This window comes from Plasmodium brasilianum, chromosome 9 (assembly GCF_023973825.1).
Source record: "Plasmodium brasilianum strain Bolivian I chromosome 9, whole genome shotgun sequence".
Classification (NCBI taxonomy): domain Eukaryota; phylum Apicomplexa; class Aconoidasida; order Haemosporida; family Plasmodiidae; genus Plasmodium; species Plasmodium brasilianum.
In genome coordinates, this window is record NC_090122.1 from 1,089,819 (window position 1) to 1,107,676 (window position 17,858).

The 17,858-nt window shown below is 27.3% G+C and overlaps 4 protein-coding genes across 4 annotated transcripts; 2 read left to right on the forward strand and 2 right to left on the reverse strand.

Annotated features, from left to right (window-relative positions):
- Positions 1 to 236: 236 nt before the first annotated feature.
- Positions 237 to 4,584, reverse strand: MKS88_002861 (autophagy-related protein 7; the record flags this gene model as incomplete). Its single annotated transcript, XM_067215906.1, has 2 exons — positions 237 to 323; positions 994 to 4,584. 2 exons carry the CDS (start codon positions 4,582 to 4,584, stop codon positions 237 to 239), a joined length of 3,678 nt encoding a protein of 1,225 aa, XP_067073438.1.
- Positions 4,585 to 6,663: 2,079 nt separating this feature from the next.
- Positions 6,664 to 7,339, reverse strand: MKS88_002862 (40S ribosomal protein S18; the record flags this gene model as incomplete). The annotated part of the gene is made up of 2 exons (XM_067215907.1): positions 6,664 to 6,930; positions 7,136 to 7,339. The coding sequence occupies 2 exons, from the start codon at positions 7,337 to 7,339 to the stop codon at positions 6,664 to 6,666; spliced, it is 471 nt and encodes a 156-aa protein (XP_067073439.1).
- Positions 7,340 to 10,098: 2,759 nt separating this feature from the next.
- Positions 10,099 to 11,311, forward strand: MKS88_002863 (mediator of RNA polymerase II transcription subunit 21; the record flags this gene model as incomplete). Its single annotated transcript, XM_067215908.1, has 3 exons — positions 10,099 to 10,185; positions 10,578 to 11,009; positions 11,165 to 11,311. 3 exons carry the CDS (start codon positions 10,099 to 10,101, stop codon positions 11,309 to 11,311), a joined length of 666 nt encoding a protein of 221 aa, XP_067073440.1.
- Positions 11,312 to 12,901: 1,590 nt separating this feature from the next.
- On the forward strand, positions 12,902 to 17,029 carry MKS88_002864 (WD repeat-containing protein; the record flags this gene model as incomplete). Its single annotated transcript, XM_067215909.1, has 1 exon — positions 12,902 to 17,029. One exon carries the CDS (start codon positions 12,902 to 12,904, stop codon positions 17,027 to 17,029), a length of 4,128 nt encoding a protein of 1,375 aa, XP_067073441.1.
- Positions 17,030 to 17,858: the final 829 nt, after the last annotated feature.

The following is a 17,858-nucleotide window of genomic DNA, read 5'->3' on the forward strand; positions in this document are numbered from 1 at the left end:
AAATAATAAAAATGAAAAAAGGCACAAAAAGAACAACATATGCGCAAATTAAAAACCCCCAATGGACAGAAATAAAAAGGAGCTAAAATTAAAAATTTATACTCGCGTATACAAAAACAACATATTGTATATATTTATTATATGCATATCCTCGTACGTACAAGCAACTATCACGTAATGAGCATATAATTTATTTAAAATTTAAAACTCCCACAAATTTTACTCATAATTAGGAGTTAGTCCAGGAGAATTACATCATTTTCCTGTACTTTTAATTGACCTATATTTGTAACTCTTTCTAGTACTAGACTATCACTAATAACCTAAAAAAAAAAAAAGAAGGCACGAAACAAAATTATGAACAAGGAATAAAATGGGGAAAAATTATGAACAAGGAATAAAATGGGGAAAAATTATGAACAAGGAATAAAATGGGGAAAAAATTATGAACATGGAATAAAATGGGGAAAAAATTATGAACATGGAATAAAATGGTAAAAAAATTATGAACAAGGAATAAAATGGGAAAAAAATATGAACAAGGAATAAAATGGGGAAAAAATTATGAACAAGGAATAAAATGGGGAAAAAATTATGAACAAGGAATAAAATGGGGAAAAAATTATGAACAAGGAATAAAATGGGGAAAAAATTATGAACAAGGAATAAAATGGGGAAAAAATTATGAACATGGAATAAAATGGTAAAAAAATTATGAACAAGGAATAAAATGGGGAAAAAATTATGAACATGGAATAAAATGGTAAAAAAATTATGAACAAGGAATAAAATGGGAAAAAAATATGAACAAGGAATAAAATGGGGAAAAAAAATGGCTATGCAAAAGGCAATATATATATATATATATGTATGTACACATGTGCATAACACTGTGAGCAATTGCAGAAATGTAGGACAAAATGCGTTAAGTCTACGAAAATTCATATGAATGCGCATTTCTTCATTTTATTCGAAAGTAATTTTCGTGCAAACATTTTTGATGAAGTCCATTTTGTCTTCTTGATAAAGTGAAATAACGTTCTCCGAACAGCACAGGCATTTTTCAAATGCATGGCTAAACAGCTTTTTGATCGAAAAATTTGCTAAATTGAATGTAAGTATATGAGGAGTGGCACCCAAACAGGAAATGAATGAATTTGAAAGGTTCGTTTTTTTAGTTTCATCATTATTTACAGATTTGTTGTTACTGTCATAGTTATAAATATACTGATCTTGGTCTGAGTGTGGGGCAAAAAAATAGAGAGGATGTTGAGTTAAGGATATTAATAATTCTGTAGACATGGCACTACTAATAGTGCTTATTCCGCTCCTAGTGACGGTACATTTTTCATCCAACGTTCTGTAAGTTAACGAATCGGATGGAGAATGCATATCATTGCAGAAATAACAAGCAGCTTTAAAATATAAAAATGAATGTCTTAGAACAAGAAAGGAATCAAATCCAATAGCTACTGTTATACCTAGGGGAGGCATTTTCGGTAATTTTTTTACATTGGTAAGAATATTATTATAAAATGTGTTCCTATCAAAATTGCCTTCGTTTGATAAACCACTCTTTTTATATACATTTGTATGATATGTATAGGTAACATGGTCTGTATATGCAATATGAGTATTAGTATCGGAAGTAGTATCCGAATGGACTACTTGTTTGGGGGTATCATGTGTTACAATTTTTCTTATTTCTTTCAAACAGTTGTATTGCTTTTCTGCTATTAAGAGACATGGAAAATATCTCGATTCTTTTGAATCCGTTAATAAAAAAACCACGTCATGATTTTCAATTAACTCGTCTAATTCTTTCATTTTATTCTCTATATTTTTATCCTTTAAATAATTTAAATGCCCCGGCATAGGAATATCCATAACCTTAGCAGTAATATTTATGTCAGGTGAAATTTTTAATAAATTATTTTTAGCAGCAATACATTTATACTCACCCAAATTGCCATACCGTTCTGCATCTGCAATGGTATATAAGTACTGTCTACTTACATTAGAATAAGAGACACGTGCATTGTCAATAAATGTAAAATTCTGTATTCCCCAAGATACACAGTTTCTAGCAACCATGCAACCTAATGTACCTAGTCCTATAATTAATATTTTCAATTTTTTAATTTTTTCAAATTTTAAATCTTTTAAAATTTTCCATTTTATCAATTTTATATTTAATTCTACAGATATTCTTTGAATTGTATTTTTATTTAAGAAATCGTTCAAATTTATAACATAAATTATGCTTTGTTTTTTTGTTCCATGTATTACTTTTTCATAAGTTTTCCAGCCTGATATTATTTCATACTTCGAATTGTTCCTCATAATATGCTTATTCGAGTTGGATGAAATCAAAATGGAGCAAGATGATGTGTTTTTATCCTTACTCTTTTCCCTGTTTTCCAATTTTGTATTAACTGATAAATCTAATTTTGCAGTACATTCAAAGGAACAATTTGTCATTAGGTTTATACTTCTAATGTCGGTATCTCCATAGGTACATTTTTCATCTCTGCTGAAATTAAGTTTCTTTGGTCCCTCTTCAAAACTGTGCTTGTTTGGAAACTTAATTTTAAATATAGACGAATTTAAGAAATATTTAACCAGTGGTTTCTTTTCATTTATAATTTCGAATGCCTTAGTTGCGTTTGAATCTATTGCAGTAGCAGTATTACATGTAATCCCATTACACACATTCGTATTATCATTAAATGAAGAAGTATTTCCAGTAGTTTTACCAATAAGGGACTTATCAATATCGTCCATGTTCATACAAACAAAAATACTGTTATTTGTGTGTATGGATTCTCTATCTTTACACTCTTCTTTTTTCATCGTAGAGTATTCATTTATGCATCCATTTGAATTGTTTTTATTTATATTGGTATAATTCACTTTGCAAATGTTTGACACGTAGGGAGATGTATAATCTCTGTTATTTGTATTTACCCCCCTTATATTATGTATAGGATATATCCATAATAATTCTTTTTCCATATTAAATTTACACACACATTCGTCAGATAATAAAGAAAGGTCTCTAAAAGCTAATAAATCTATTTCGAAATTATATAATTCGTATTTTTTTGAAAAAAAATATAAGAAGTTTCTAAAGTCCCAACCCAAAGAATTATGTGTGTAATTGGGGTCAATCACACATATGTATAAATCAAAAATATCCTTTTTAATATTTTTTAATACTCTATCTTTTGAATTTTTGATGTCTTCTTTCAACTCGCTTAAGCAGGTTATGGGGAGGATTACCATATCGAGGTTTTGACACAGTTCACTAACGCAGTTATCCTCCCGTTTCTCCTCCCCTTCCTCCTTCCGTTTTTTCCATTCCTCTTTCTTCCATTCATTCATGTGGCCCCTATTTCCTTTCCCCCAATTGATGCTAGACAAATATTCAAACAACTTTTTAAAGTTATTTATTTGGTAAAATTCTTTCTCTCTTTTACTGCGAACGGCTCTACCGTTAGTGTACAAGCACATGTTGTATAAACATGTGCTATAATATTGTGTATAGTTAAATTTACGAATAGTATTATTATTACTGTCAAATTTGAGTAAAAGAAATATATTAGATTTTATGAACATTTTAAAATTATCAAAATATGTATCAATATTATAGGACAAATAAAGCAAATCTGTAATGTTAAACCCTCTCTTATCATTATTTAAATACAATGTTCTTGAATCTATGTAAAAAAATATTCTTTCAAATGGTGTTATTAACTTATAATCTTCATCAGGTTTTATAATAGGATTTGCTATACTATAGTAACATATGAACGTTTTTAAGTCCAAGTAACTCAATATCAAGTATTTGTTTATTTTTTCAAAAAAATTTAATTCACCTGCTTTATATTCCCAAAAAGAGTCATCATATATACTCTCCTCCTTTCTACCTTCCTTACTTCTTTCGACACAATTATGCTCTTTTAAATATGACCTTATATCATTCAAGGCATAGTTAATATGCTCATTCCTTTTAGCATTTAAAAATTCTTCTAACGTATTGAAGTTTAACAAAACTCCCAAATATTTTTTGTTATATCTGTTTATTTTTATCTCTCTTCGACTCCTATGCATTTGTGCAATATAGTTTTCTTTCACTTCCTCCATGGTTTCTTCAGATCCTTCCCCTGCTTCTTTCACTCCTTCCCCCGCTTCTTTTACTACTTCCCCTATTCCTCTTTCTATTTTTTCTTCCTCTTTTTCTATGTATTTCTCATCGCCAGTAAATGACTTTTTGTTAACCTCTACTGTACTCACATAAATATGAGGGTATTCCAATTCCGTTATAGTTGCATTTTCCTGAGTTCTATTATACTTATGCATTGTTTTTGTTTTATTTACATATGTACTTGAAATCAAATTAACGTAATCACTCTTTAACTTATAAACATTCGTTTTCTTTTCATGCAATTTTATAAAAAATGATATGTCTATTTTAAATTCGTTGTAGCAGTGTTTTAAAATTTGGACCCCTTCTATTTCTGCTGGGTTATGTATGTCAAACTCCCTCAAACTACGTGCATTTGGGTGGTTGGAGGTATCCATTATGTTCCCGTAAAAAGCGCGCACACGCATATATACATATACATACATATATATATATATATATATATATATATTATATATATATATATATATATATATATATATATATTGAATGAACTTGGGTTGGCGGGTTGTTAGTTGTTGAGCTCAAAAATGCAGACGCATATGAATATATATGCATATATTTGCACATATATTTACCCATATACTATTTTTTTACATTAAACATAAAGTCAAAAAAAAAAAAAAAAAAAAAAAATTATTCCTTCTCATCAGATCAACTTACATAATAACGCTTGAAAATAGATCGTGGCTATTTCTACTACACCTTTAAAAATATTTCTACATAAACATATATTTTCTTTAACAATCAAGACTGAAGCATATTTTCGAAACACTAAATATGCTATTTATGCTTATAATAAGATCATATTGACCTATGTATTATTTTTCACAATTTCCATATTTACTTGTTCTACTAAAAAGATGTATACGCAAATCAGTAACATTAAGAAAAAAAAAAAAAAATTATTACCAGGATGGTCATTATTCGCTTTTAATAACTTTTACTGCTTTAAAAATAATATATATAAATAATTACATACACATATGTGTACATACGAGTACTTAAACATATATGCATATAATGACATGTGCACATAATGTTGACAACTGTCATGTAACAAAAACTGGCGATAATAGATTAAAAGTAAAAAAAAATAATATAAAATAAAATTTGCGGAGACGATAAAATTTTTTTTTTTTTTTTTTTTTTTTGCTAATCAAATATTTAAAATTGTAAAAATGAGGTCTGATTAAATCAAATATAGCAAACACATAAATGTACTAAAATAGATTGTAAGAGCAAAATGACAAAGAAAAAATTTATAAATATATATATATCTTTTTTTTTTTTTTTTTAGTAAAAAATGAAAAATAAAACCAAAATTATTAAAACCCTAATGAACACCTAATTTTAAAAGGATATAATATTTTTACACATAATAATGATGAGTAAATATCGTGCTACTATTCCAAAGGAGTGATTTTAATCTAGCTGAATAAAAAGATATAACACTGGAGATTTAAAAAATTAATTTTGTATTATGAAATTAAAGCAGCCACAACATGTAGTGTTAACAATTTTTTAACAGTTATGGCATGTAAAAACTTTACAATGATACATACAACAAGAACATTAAATGGTATGTTTTTTGCCTACTTCATAAATGCCCATATGACCGAAACCTACAAAACTCTACGTACATATTTTATCCATCTATACATATATATGTATATAAATGTGTTCAAATATATATGTGTACTCATGTGTATATAACAGGATGCTTGAAATTATATTACAAATGCTTATTTATAAGGCGAAACAAATGATTCAACTGGTAACTGCGTTTATATAACCAATAAAAAAGAAATGGTATATATAAGTTAACCTTTAAGCCTTCAAGGTATTGTTAATTTTGCAAACCTATTTTAAACATATATATGGCCTTTAAAAATGGTGAGATATTATAGCAGTACACCTTGCTTTACGTAAAACAAATAAATTAAAATTAAAAGCACGCTTCAAAAGGATTTAAACTTATATATAATAATATAAATAAAAAAGGAGGAAAAAAGGAGAAAAAAAAAAAAAAAAGTATTTTAATATTTATTTGCAAAAGAATTTTTAAAAAAATATTATACATCGCCAAAGGTAACAATCTTTTTATCTACTAGTTATTTTTTAATTACGTTGGTTAATATACTTTTTTTTTTTTTTTTTGTATTATTTTACATGGTGTTTGTAAAAATGTTATTAAAGAATAAGAACATAAAAAAAAAAAAAAAAAAAAAAAAAAAAGCATAAGAATAATAGGAATAAGAGTAATATGAATAAGAATAATAGGAATAAGAGTAATATGAATAAGAATAATAGGAATAAGAGTAATATGAATAAGAATAATAGGAATAAGAGTAATATGAATAAGAATAATAGGAATAAGAGTAATATGAATAAGAGTAATAGGAATAAGATATATAAACTGGAACAGGGGTAGCAATTAGCAAAGGTTATTCCATTTACGCTCCTTTCTTTTTGGATACACCAACAGTTCTTCCCCTTCTTCCCGTTGTTTTGGTGTGCTGACCGCGCACTCTTAATCCCCAGTGGTGACGTAAACCTCTGTGTAATCTAATTTTTTTCATTCTTTCTAAATCTTCACGTAAATAGGAATCTAGCTGATTTGCTATAACATGTAAATTCTTTCCGTCTTTTACATCTTTCCTTCTATTCAAAAACCAGTCTGGAATTTTGAATTGAGAGGGGGCATTCATAATGTGAACAATCTGAAAAGAATCATATTAAGTCAATTTAATTAAAATGTAATAATTAGGGAACAAATGCAAACAAATAAAAACGAATATATTCTATTTAACATATATGCACATATATAAACGTAAATGTACATGTATTGGCGTACATATTCACTTATGCATATGTACATAAACTTTATAAGCATCGTGTAAATTTTATAATTATGTTTAAACTAACGTTGTTAATTTCTTCTGCTGTTAATTCCCCTGCTCTTTTTGTTGGGTTAACATTTGCCTGCCTGCATATTACGCTAGCCATTCTCTTTCCAATACCTTTAATAGCAGTTAAGGCAATGGTTACTTTTTCTTTACCATCAACATTCGTATTCAAAATTCTTAAAATATGCTGAAAATCGTTGTTATCGATTATTTGTAAAGACATTTTCACTCAAATAATATATTGCATAGGATGATTATAAGCAGGTACATATAATATAGCATGTATATATTTATATATATGTATAAATTGATAACTTTATGTCCCAACTATTTTTTAAAATATAAGCTAATTTTCTATCACTTCTGTTAATTTATAATTTTTTTTTTTTTATTTTCACAATATTTATTATTTGATTTATATGCCATTCGCTTGTGTTAATTTATTATTTTTATTTTTATAATTTTTTTCTTTTTCAATTTTATTAAATTTTTATCGTTCAAGCACTAAAAAAATTGCTTTTTTCGTTTGTTCACATGTTCATATGATACATAAATAATTGTATAAAATATAAATGATTATATATATATATATAAAATCATTCCAAAATGAGGCACTCTTGATGTGCTTATGTTCTTTTTGTTTATAAGAACATGTTTTAAATCTTTTCAATAATTTAAAAATATTTAAAAGAGAATAAAAAAATTACATTAACAATTAAATATGAACAAATAGTATTGTTAAATGTGTTCATACATGTTACTTTCTCTTCTTTTTGTTTTTATAAAAATTATTAATTCATAGAAGTAAAAAAATTATATAGTACTGGAGAAAATATACTGATGATTAAAATACATACAGTGTATTATGTATGAATATATATATATATATATATATATATTTATTTATTTATTTATTTATCGTGAGCTGTACTAAAGTGTACTAGGGGGATTAGTATCACAGTAGTACTATTGGCATATATATACACGTTTGTATGAAAAAATCGACTGATAAAGAAATGCTGCAAAAAGATAAAGAGAATAACGTTTTTCTTTTCTATGAGTATTATTTTTGTAAAAAGATACATTTTGCTAAATGTATTAATCCTCATTTTATTTTAAAAATGCATTCAATTATTTTAACTCATTATATACAAAACTTATACGTAAAAATATTTATCATACCATGCGTTATACCGTTGACAAAAGAAGCTAGTGTAAATAAAAATAACTAAGAAGTCTTTTCCGCAAGGATTTAACTATATTCATTTACGAAAAACAGTTTATCTTTATTTTTTAATAAAGCAATGTTAAATAGCATTCTGTTTGAAAGATAAAAATTATGTACATATATATATGTGTATATTTTTATGTAAAAGAAATATACGAAAATTTCAACATTTTAGGTCCAAAAAGAAAAAAAAAAAAAATGTGTTCTTTTGCGACATGTGTTTAATGTATATAAATGTTGCTAAGTTTCTTTTTAGAAAAAAAGAAAAGAAAAGAAAATTTCAATAAAAACAGTTGTAAATATTTTTGCAACATTTTAAACGGTATATATATTTTTTTCCCAAACCGCTCAAATGTTACGCAAATCTTCGTTGCATTTTACAATTGTGAAAATACCAGTTGCTAACTTTAAGACGGTTTACACAAAAAATAAAATAAAATAATTAATATTAATATTAATGATAATAATAAACAGTAATAGTAGTAATAATAATAATATTATAATAAAATTGCTTCTAATGTACACTGTTCTTTTAAGTAATTTTTATTTTCACATATACAAGAAGGCCTTATATAAGATTATTAAAAAATCATATGGTTGTGTAATTTTTTTTCCAAATGTTAAGAGAGAATGGAATGAGATAAGACTTCATAATATTAACACACAGGGAAAGGAGCAAAACGAGTATATGTTATGATACTTATATACGTAGTGTGTATGTATGTATGTATGTACGTATGTATGTGTATATCTATGTATCTATGTATCTATGTACAGATAAGCATCTTCCGCAAATTGTACAAGTTAACTTAGTAATTTTTGATTTGCCCTTTCTTTTCAGGCATCATTAGCAATGAACATTTTAACACACTCAATAAGAACAATAATGTCCATATAATAACTTGAATCTTTTAATTTACTGAATCACGTTCTAAATTTTGCGTAATGTTTGATAGTTCCGTTTTATTATTAGTTCCTCTTTGCTTAATTCTGCTGTTTTTTTCTTGATGGAGCTCATAATTTTTTGCTTTAATTTATTTCCATATCTGTATGTATAAAAGGTTTCACCTGTTTTCTCGCCACATGTTTTTTAAAGCTTGTACATATTATTATTACTACATGAATTCCCATTCCTTTTAATTACTCACGTGTTTATATTGTTCATTCGACCTTTATTAATATTATATATATATATTTATTTATTTATTTGTGTGCACAAACCTTTTTATTTTTTATTGTATTTTTTCAAGAAAAATTTGAAGTTTAATTCTTTTGTGTGTATCATTTTTGCCACTGTCACTGTCATTGCTACTACCGTTGCTGTTATTACTTTTGCTTCTTTATTTTATTTTATTTTATTTTTTGCTCCTGTATAATCTTCAACCGTATAAGTTTCTTTTTTGAACGAGTATGCACAATATAAATTAACCTACCTAATATGTACTCTTATATACATAAATATAGTCCTATTTTTCATTTTATCAATATTTCAATTTTTTATTTTTTCAAATCGAAATTTGAAGTTTTTTTCTGTATTGCTCTTTAACCATAATACAAGGAAAAATTTTTCCTTTTCCTAACAATTTTGATATATATATATTTTTTTTTTTTAATTTGATTTTTAAGAAATAATTTTCTTTTATTTACCATTTCAAGTTAATTTTCAGAAAAAACGATTTTCCTTCTTTTTTAGTTCTAATAAATTTATAATAGCTCAAAATATGTAGAGTTATTTTACTTTTCTCAAAGAAGAAATGATTAATAATTTCATATCTCCTCAAACAAACGATCCCATTAAAAAACTCCAAAATTTGCTGAACAATTGCTTACATTCAATAATAGTATATAAAAAAAAATTACATAAAAAAATACATAAAGAATACATAATAAATATATAATAAATACATAAAAGATAAGTAAAAGATACATAATAAATATATAATAAATACATAAAAGATAAATAAAAAATACATAATAAATATATAATAAATACATAAAAGATAAATAAAAAATACATAATAAATATATAATAAATACATAAAAGATAAATAAAAAATACATAATAAATATATAATAAAAAACTAATAAGCAAATAACGTCACCTACAAAATTTTAAGAATATATAAAAGTACTCAACTTTATAAATAAATGCACACATAAGAACATAAACGTATTTGTATTATGTACACGTAGTTTTGTATTAATTTGTTTTTCTTGTTTTTTTTAATTTAAGGATGTTCTTAGTAATTTATCGTACAAAGGTGAACTGAAGGAATTACAAATTGTGTCCAGTGAGTCTAGCGAATATGCCCATTTTGTGAATTTGCTAAAAGAATGGGAAAAAGAAAGGAAGGGAACTATCGAGGGAGGAACACAGGAATTAAATAGCGTATTTAATGACAAAGTGAAGGAGGATATGAATGCCAAAATGAACGAGGACACGAATGACAAAATGAAGGACGAAGTAAATGAAGGGAATAAATCAGATGGCAAAAAGGAACACCCTCTCTATGAAGACAAAGAAAATGAAAAAAGCTATTTTATCAAATCAAATTTCGAAGTATCGTTAGAGGAGGAGATTTTAGATAGGGCGGAAAGAATGAATTTAATTTTAAAAATAATAGATGCCTGCATTGATGAACTACCCGACTCATTAATGATAGAAGTAATTTAAAAGAACCATAGTGTACCCACACGCATATTATATATATATATATATATATATATATGTATATAAATATAAGTGCATATATGCATGTATGCATCGTCACTGCAGTATTAAATTCATCCATTTTTATGTTTTAATTACTACTTATAAAGGAAGAAAAATGTAGGGAAATGAAGATGCTGCAAAAAAAAAAAGACGACTCAAAGGAAGAATTAAAAAACTTGTATAATGAATATAACTATATTTATAATTACGTTACCAGTAACTTAAGAGACTTTATCATTAATATGGAACAATAAACTTCTATGTATCTTGCTCTTTTTTTTGGAACTTTTGTATAATTATTTTATTTTTAATTATTTTTTTTTTTTCATTCCTATTTACATATTATGCACTTTTTTTGGGTAGTTTTTAATTTTTTTTTTTTTTCTTTTTTAAAAACAGCTTATATATTTTTGTTACAACGAAATGATCATAAAAATGTGCCTTGCGTTGTAACATACAATTTTATTTAATGGAGATATTTTCTCAGAAAAGCGGAAAGAACATTAAACAGAAAAATGCAAACATACATATATGCATAAATATGTATACATATACAAACTTCCATACATGCATAGATCTATGTTATATACGCCCATTCATGAATTAACTGTCAAATTTTTGTGATTATTTTTTTTAAAAAAGGTTATAAAACTAACTCTTGAACTTTTGTATTTTTTTTGTAAAAAAAAAAAAAAGAATAATAATAAAATAAAAATTCTTTATTAAAAGGGTTTATACAACGGCATATAGGCTCCTTCAAGTGAGTATAAAAATAAATTTTTCCTTTTTTTGATAATGCAGAATATTTAAAAAAAAGAAAAAAAAAAAAAAAACTAAAGAACGATCGAACAAACGAGTGGTGAGTTTGTTTTATTGGTCATTGTGTCATTAATTTTCCCTTGCTGTGCATACATATGCAGTACAACTATATATGTACATACATATATATATACATACAGTCACAAATACATTTGTATATATTTATTTATACGTATGTATATATATGTATATTTATGTATATGTAATAGTATATTTTGACCCCCTCTTTTTCAACAAATACGGTCAAAAAAAAAAAACCTCTTTTATAACTTACATATTGCTCTACAAAATTTTGAAGAACTTATATGAGTATATACTTATATACGTACATATATATATGTACGTACAAAATATTTATAACATATTATATACGAAATATATAGTGCAAAAAGGAGAGCAACATTTCGCTGATGAAAATGCGTTAACAACTCTTTTTTCGATCTTTTTTTAATTTTTATATAAAAAAATAAAAATTCATATGTAGGTGTTTCATTTGAAATAGTAATATTAGAAGCAAATATTGTAATAATAATAATAAAAGAAAAAAAAGAAATAGAATGAGAATGAGAAGTAGTTTGCTTACAATATTTTTTAATGAAATTTGTAGGATACAAAAATAAAAAAACGACATTGTTTGTTGAACATGTAAACGAGGGAAAAAAAACGACACAGCGTTTTACTCTATGTAATGGACTAGTGATAAAATATTTTTAAAGTTTTGTAGTTCACCGGTTTTGTAGTTTTGTTTGACCACAGTCATAAAAATGAAATGCGAAAATTTTGTAAAACGTGATAGTATATAAAAGCAGTGCCCCATTTGTCGATACGACAATTAGAGTACTTACATGTACAAACGTATGTGCGGGTATGTATAAACACATACATACGTACGTACGTACATACATACATACATACATACATACGTGTACTTGCGCTCGTACACGTACATATACGTAGATATACATATAGGCGTATATCGGTACATGCTGGAGGAAAAGCCCCCTGTTTGACGGATAGTGCAAAGGATGAACATAAGCAAAGGTGCCTTTAGCAGAGATGGTATGATGCACAATGTTGTTGAAAAGCAAAAAGAGAATGAAAAAATGCATGTGAACAAATTAAATGAACTTGAAGAAGAGATAATTAAAAATGAATACACGAGTGTATTAGAAAAGGAATTATTACTAAGAAATGCAAATTATAAAAAAGATATCAGTTTTTTAAAAGTGCATTTAGGAGGTAATATAATTAAAAATAGACCAATACTAAGTAAAAAGAATATTTTATATGCTAGTAGTGAAAGCGGTATATTATTAATAGATTTAGGGAGGAAAAAAAAGAAAAGAATAGTAACATCATTTCTCATAGATAAGATGTTTTATTTTTATGATAAAAAAGATAAAGAAGAATATTTAATTTTGAAAAGTTATAATAACTATATTTATGTATATCGTATTACAAATAAAATTTTTCATTTCATTAAAAAATTTTTTATAAAAAATTTATTTTATATAAATAGCTTTGGTAAAAATGGGGAGCTCTGTTTTTCTACATGGGAGTTTTGTGATGGTAAGATGTACATGAACTTTTTTTTATTAAGATTTATTTTTAACTACGAAAAAGACATGCACAATTTGCAAGCCAATTTACTATTAAATGAAGAGAAGAAGAAGGAAGAGAATGAGGAGAACAAAGAGAACAAGAAAGATCGGAAAAAAAAGTCAAGCAGCATGGTTGCACCTCCAAGTCATGTCACTTATACATTTTCTTCTGATTCTGAAATGGATTATAATATGAAGCTTTATCCAAAAGAATTAGCAGAGAATAGAAGTTTTGAAGAAAAGGGGCAGAAGAAAGTGGAGGGAAAAAATTGGACAAACGTCGCGTACGAAATGGGTGGAAAAATAAATGAAGTAATGAATGTACCAGTGAGTGCATATACAGTACGAGAGCGAGAAAAAGCAAGCAGTTTAGGATTCAGCACAAAGTTGTACATTACGGCCAAGTTGAAAATAAAACCCATACTAAAAATAAAATATATTTATTTCTCCATGATTGACATGAACAGTAGTTTGAGTAAACTAGTTTTGGCAAATAATAACATAATCGTTATATATGATATTGTTAAAAAGTGGTATAATATTATTTATTATAAGGACTATATATCATCAATAAAAATAAGTGATGATAATTTTTTATGCATTGGGTTCGTTACAGGTTATATATACATACTGTTATTTGAAGAGTTAATAATGTTGGACAGTAAAGATAATAAAGGGACTAAAGGAAGAGGAAGATTGACAATGCGCGAACCATTACATGCAACTAAAGATTGTGCTAGCTTTATTTATAACTTATCCTCCTTATCAAATTTATTTCCACATTTAGCGACATTTGAAGTAGATTATATAAGTAACATGGTACATCGTAGCACAACAGAGGGAGAAAGTGCACCAGAAATTTTTTCAAAAAAGGAGGAAACTCAACAGCGCATTTTTGAAAAAAATCTAATGGATGATGACGAGTTTACTTGCGTAAAGAACATCCCATATATTGATTTCCATCTAAGCAGTGAAAAAGTAATAAATATGCAAAAAGTAAATTTGATAAAATATAGTTGGCATAGTCATTCTGTATATAATATAACAATAGATGAAAAAAAAGTGATATCATGTGGAGAGGAAGCTGTAATATTATTTTATGATATAAACAATGGATCATATGAATTTATATCACATTTAGGTTCACCATGTTATTATGTTTATGTAAATAAAAAGAAAAACTTAATTATTTGCAGTTCTTTAGATAACAATATTTTATGTATAAACTATAATCATCGCCTTTTTTTTTATAAGCACTATGGAATAAATATGCCCTTATCACTCAGGAATTTATATTCCAATTATTCAAGTATTTATTTAAACATCAGAAATAGCTTTAACATTTTTGCAAAACAGATAAATGACACGTACAATTATGGAACTACGAGGGGTAGCGATAGGGGTAGAGATAGAACTAAGGAAAGTAGACAGACAAAGGAGAGGGTACATATGCCATCCGTTTGTGAGGTGTCCATAGAAGGAGAAGGTGGTCCTGAAGCATTGCTTGAATACAACATGGAAGAGGAGAAGAATAAGCAGAAGCAAAAAGAAAAGTCAAATTTTGACATTTTTAACAACGATTCTTCAGAAAATTGTCTTGCTAATAGTGAAGAGGGCGATGACGACCAGTCGGATTATGATGAAAACACGGAAGGGGATGAAGAGGAGAATGTAGAGGAGGAAATAATACAGTTGGACAGAGGGGATAAAGACGGGGTGCAGGAAGGCGGAGTAGAGGAAGATTCACTGCTAGAGGAAGGAATAGAGTTTTGCACAAGTGAAGAGGAGGTCAACATACGGGGAAAGAACTTGAATGGTGAGATTACAAGAGTGAATACCTTAGAAGGAAAGAGAAAAATAAGAAAAAGACAAAACCCTATTATGACCTTTGAACATATACAAAAGGAGCTCGAAAAGAAAATATACAATCACACAAATGTAGAGAATAGTTTATACAGGAATTATCAAATATGTTTTTATTGCGATTCAAACAAAGGATTAATTTTTTGTTTCTTAACAACTTTTTCAAATTTACAGTTATATAATATTGAAAAAGATAGGCATGTAAAATTTTTATGTCCTTTAAAAACTATATATAAAAGTAGAACAGACGCAGAAAAAGTAAATGACTTGGAATTAATTTTATTTTCGTTTAATCATAGCAGAAATGTATTAATGACTATTGAAAAGAGAAATTATTTGATGGATGAAGTTAGTTACTCTTTATCCGAATCTGTTCTTATGCAAACGTTGTACACTTTCAAGTTCTGGCGTCTTATTAACAATTTAGAATACATAAATGTGTATGAGTACACTATTACATGTGACTCTTTAAATAATGTTGAAAGCAAAATATGTATAGAAGAAGAGAACATACATATACAAGGAAAACACGAAAATAATTATGATGTAGAAAAATATAAAATGATTTTAAGTCATCCCTTCTTAAGTCTCTTCCTTGTGTTAGAATACAGTGGCATGATAACTTTCTACTGTTTAGAAAATAGTGAGCATGTCTTTGAAAAGTGTATATATGAGGAACAGGATATAGACGTTTTTGATATATATGAGGACAAGTATGTATATGTACCAAAGGGGTGTAACGTTCGTGACTTGTACAGACATGACCCACAAGAATGTGTTTCCGCTGGTGGAGAAGTGGAGAAGGGGAGAAACGGTAATGAAAATTGGAGAAGAGGAAATGGAAGTTGGGGAAGAGGAAATGGAAGTTGGGGAAGAGGAAATGGAAGTTGGGGAAGAGGAAATGGAAGTTGGGGAAGAGGAAATGGAAGTTGGAGAAGAGGAAATGGAAGTTGGGGAAGAGGCAATGTCAATTGGGGGGACGGTACCGGCACCGACAATCCCGTGGAAAGCACGGATACGGGAAAGGACAAAAAAATCACAATAATTAAAAACGTGAATTATAACAACCATAAGATTTTGCAAGGTGCGATAAGTGAGGACGGGAAAATATTATGTATATGTCATGATAATTTTATTAGCATTTGGAATACTATAACAATAAAAACATTAGCAATAATAAATCATCCTTTATATACATCATTGAATGACTACATATTTAACTTGTACAAAGGGATAGAAACAATACAAACGCAAGACGGTTCAATATATATGTGCTTCTATTCATTTGATACAATTTTCATTTACTCATTACACCAGTTTCATTTTAAGTATCAGAAAAAATTCAAAGGAATAATAGAATATGTAAAGTTTGATAAATACACCTCATGTATGTTTTTAGCTATAGGTATTACCAGAAGATTTAAGAATATTGAGAAAAATAATAGTTCTTTTATAATACAAGAAAATTATTTATATGAATTTAATCCTACTTACTTAAAAAAAAAAAAATTATTTTATTCCTCCCAAAATAAACCTATTATCGCTTTAGATTTTGCTCCTCTAAACAGCAAGAAAAATGAGATACTTAGCAATTATCAAAAGTCAACAATACTAGTTTCGTTGAACTCTAAATTTCAGATCTCTACTTTTTATTTTAATAATTACCCTTATTTTATGCAACTAAGGTGATTTTATATGAACATGATCCATGTGTATGAAACTCCTTTTTCTCTTTTCTTTTTTTTTATTACGTGTTCATATGCTGTTGTTTTAATCGTCTTCATATGAAGGAGGAAAGGTGCCCCCTTACCCCCCCATTTTTTCCTTTTTTCGTAATTTAACTTATTAATCACGTTATTATTTGGGTGCATATCCCCCTATGGGCGTGCACGAATAAACACGTTTCCATACCTTCGTACTTACACAAGATACGTGCGTATACGAATGCTTCAAACGAACTACTCTTTCCCCCCCCCACCCACATTTTGAATGTTTAACTCGAATTGTGTGTACGTAAAATAAAAAAGTAACCCGTAATAATGGTACACCGAGATGTTCCTGCTTGCCATATGTATAGGGATAATACATGATCATAAAAGTAAGGCAAAAAAAAAAAAAAAAAAGCAAAAAGGGCAAAAAAGAACAAAAAAGCACAAATGAACAAAAGAACAAAAAAGCACAAATGAACAAAAGAACAAAAAAGCACAAATGAACAAAAGAACAAAAAAGCAAAAATGAACAAATGAACAAAATGGGCATCTGTTGGTAAAACCCCCGTACGTCGAAAAAATTGCAAGTTTATCGAAATAAAATCGTCGTAAACATTTACGTATACGTAGCCGGGGACCCCTGCAGCACTGTTAGCTGTTTCGTTTTTTAAAATATTTCATATATATTATATTTCTTCCGCTAATAACTAAAAAACTGTGTTCTTACTGGTAAATGCATGAAAAATATTCAGGGAGTTTGAAGTGTAATTTTAAGAAGTTTTATCACAAAAAACAGAAATAAACAAAAT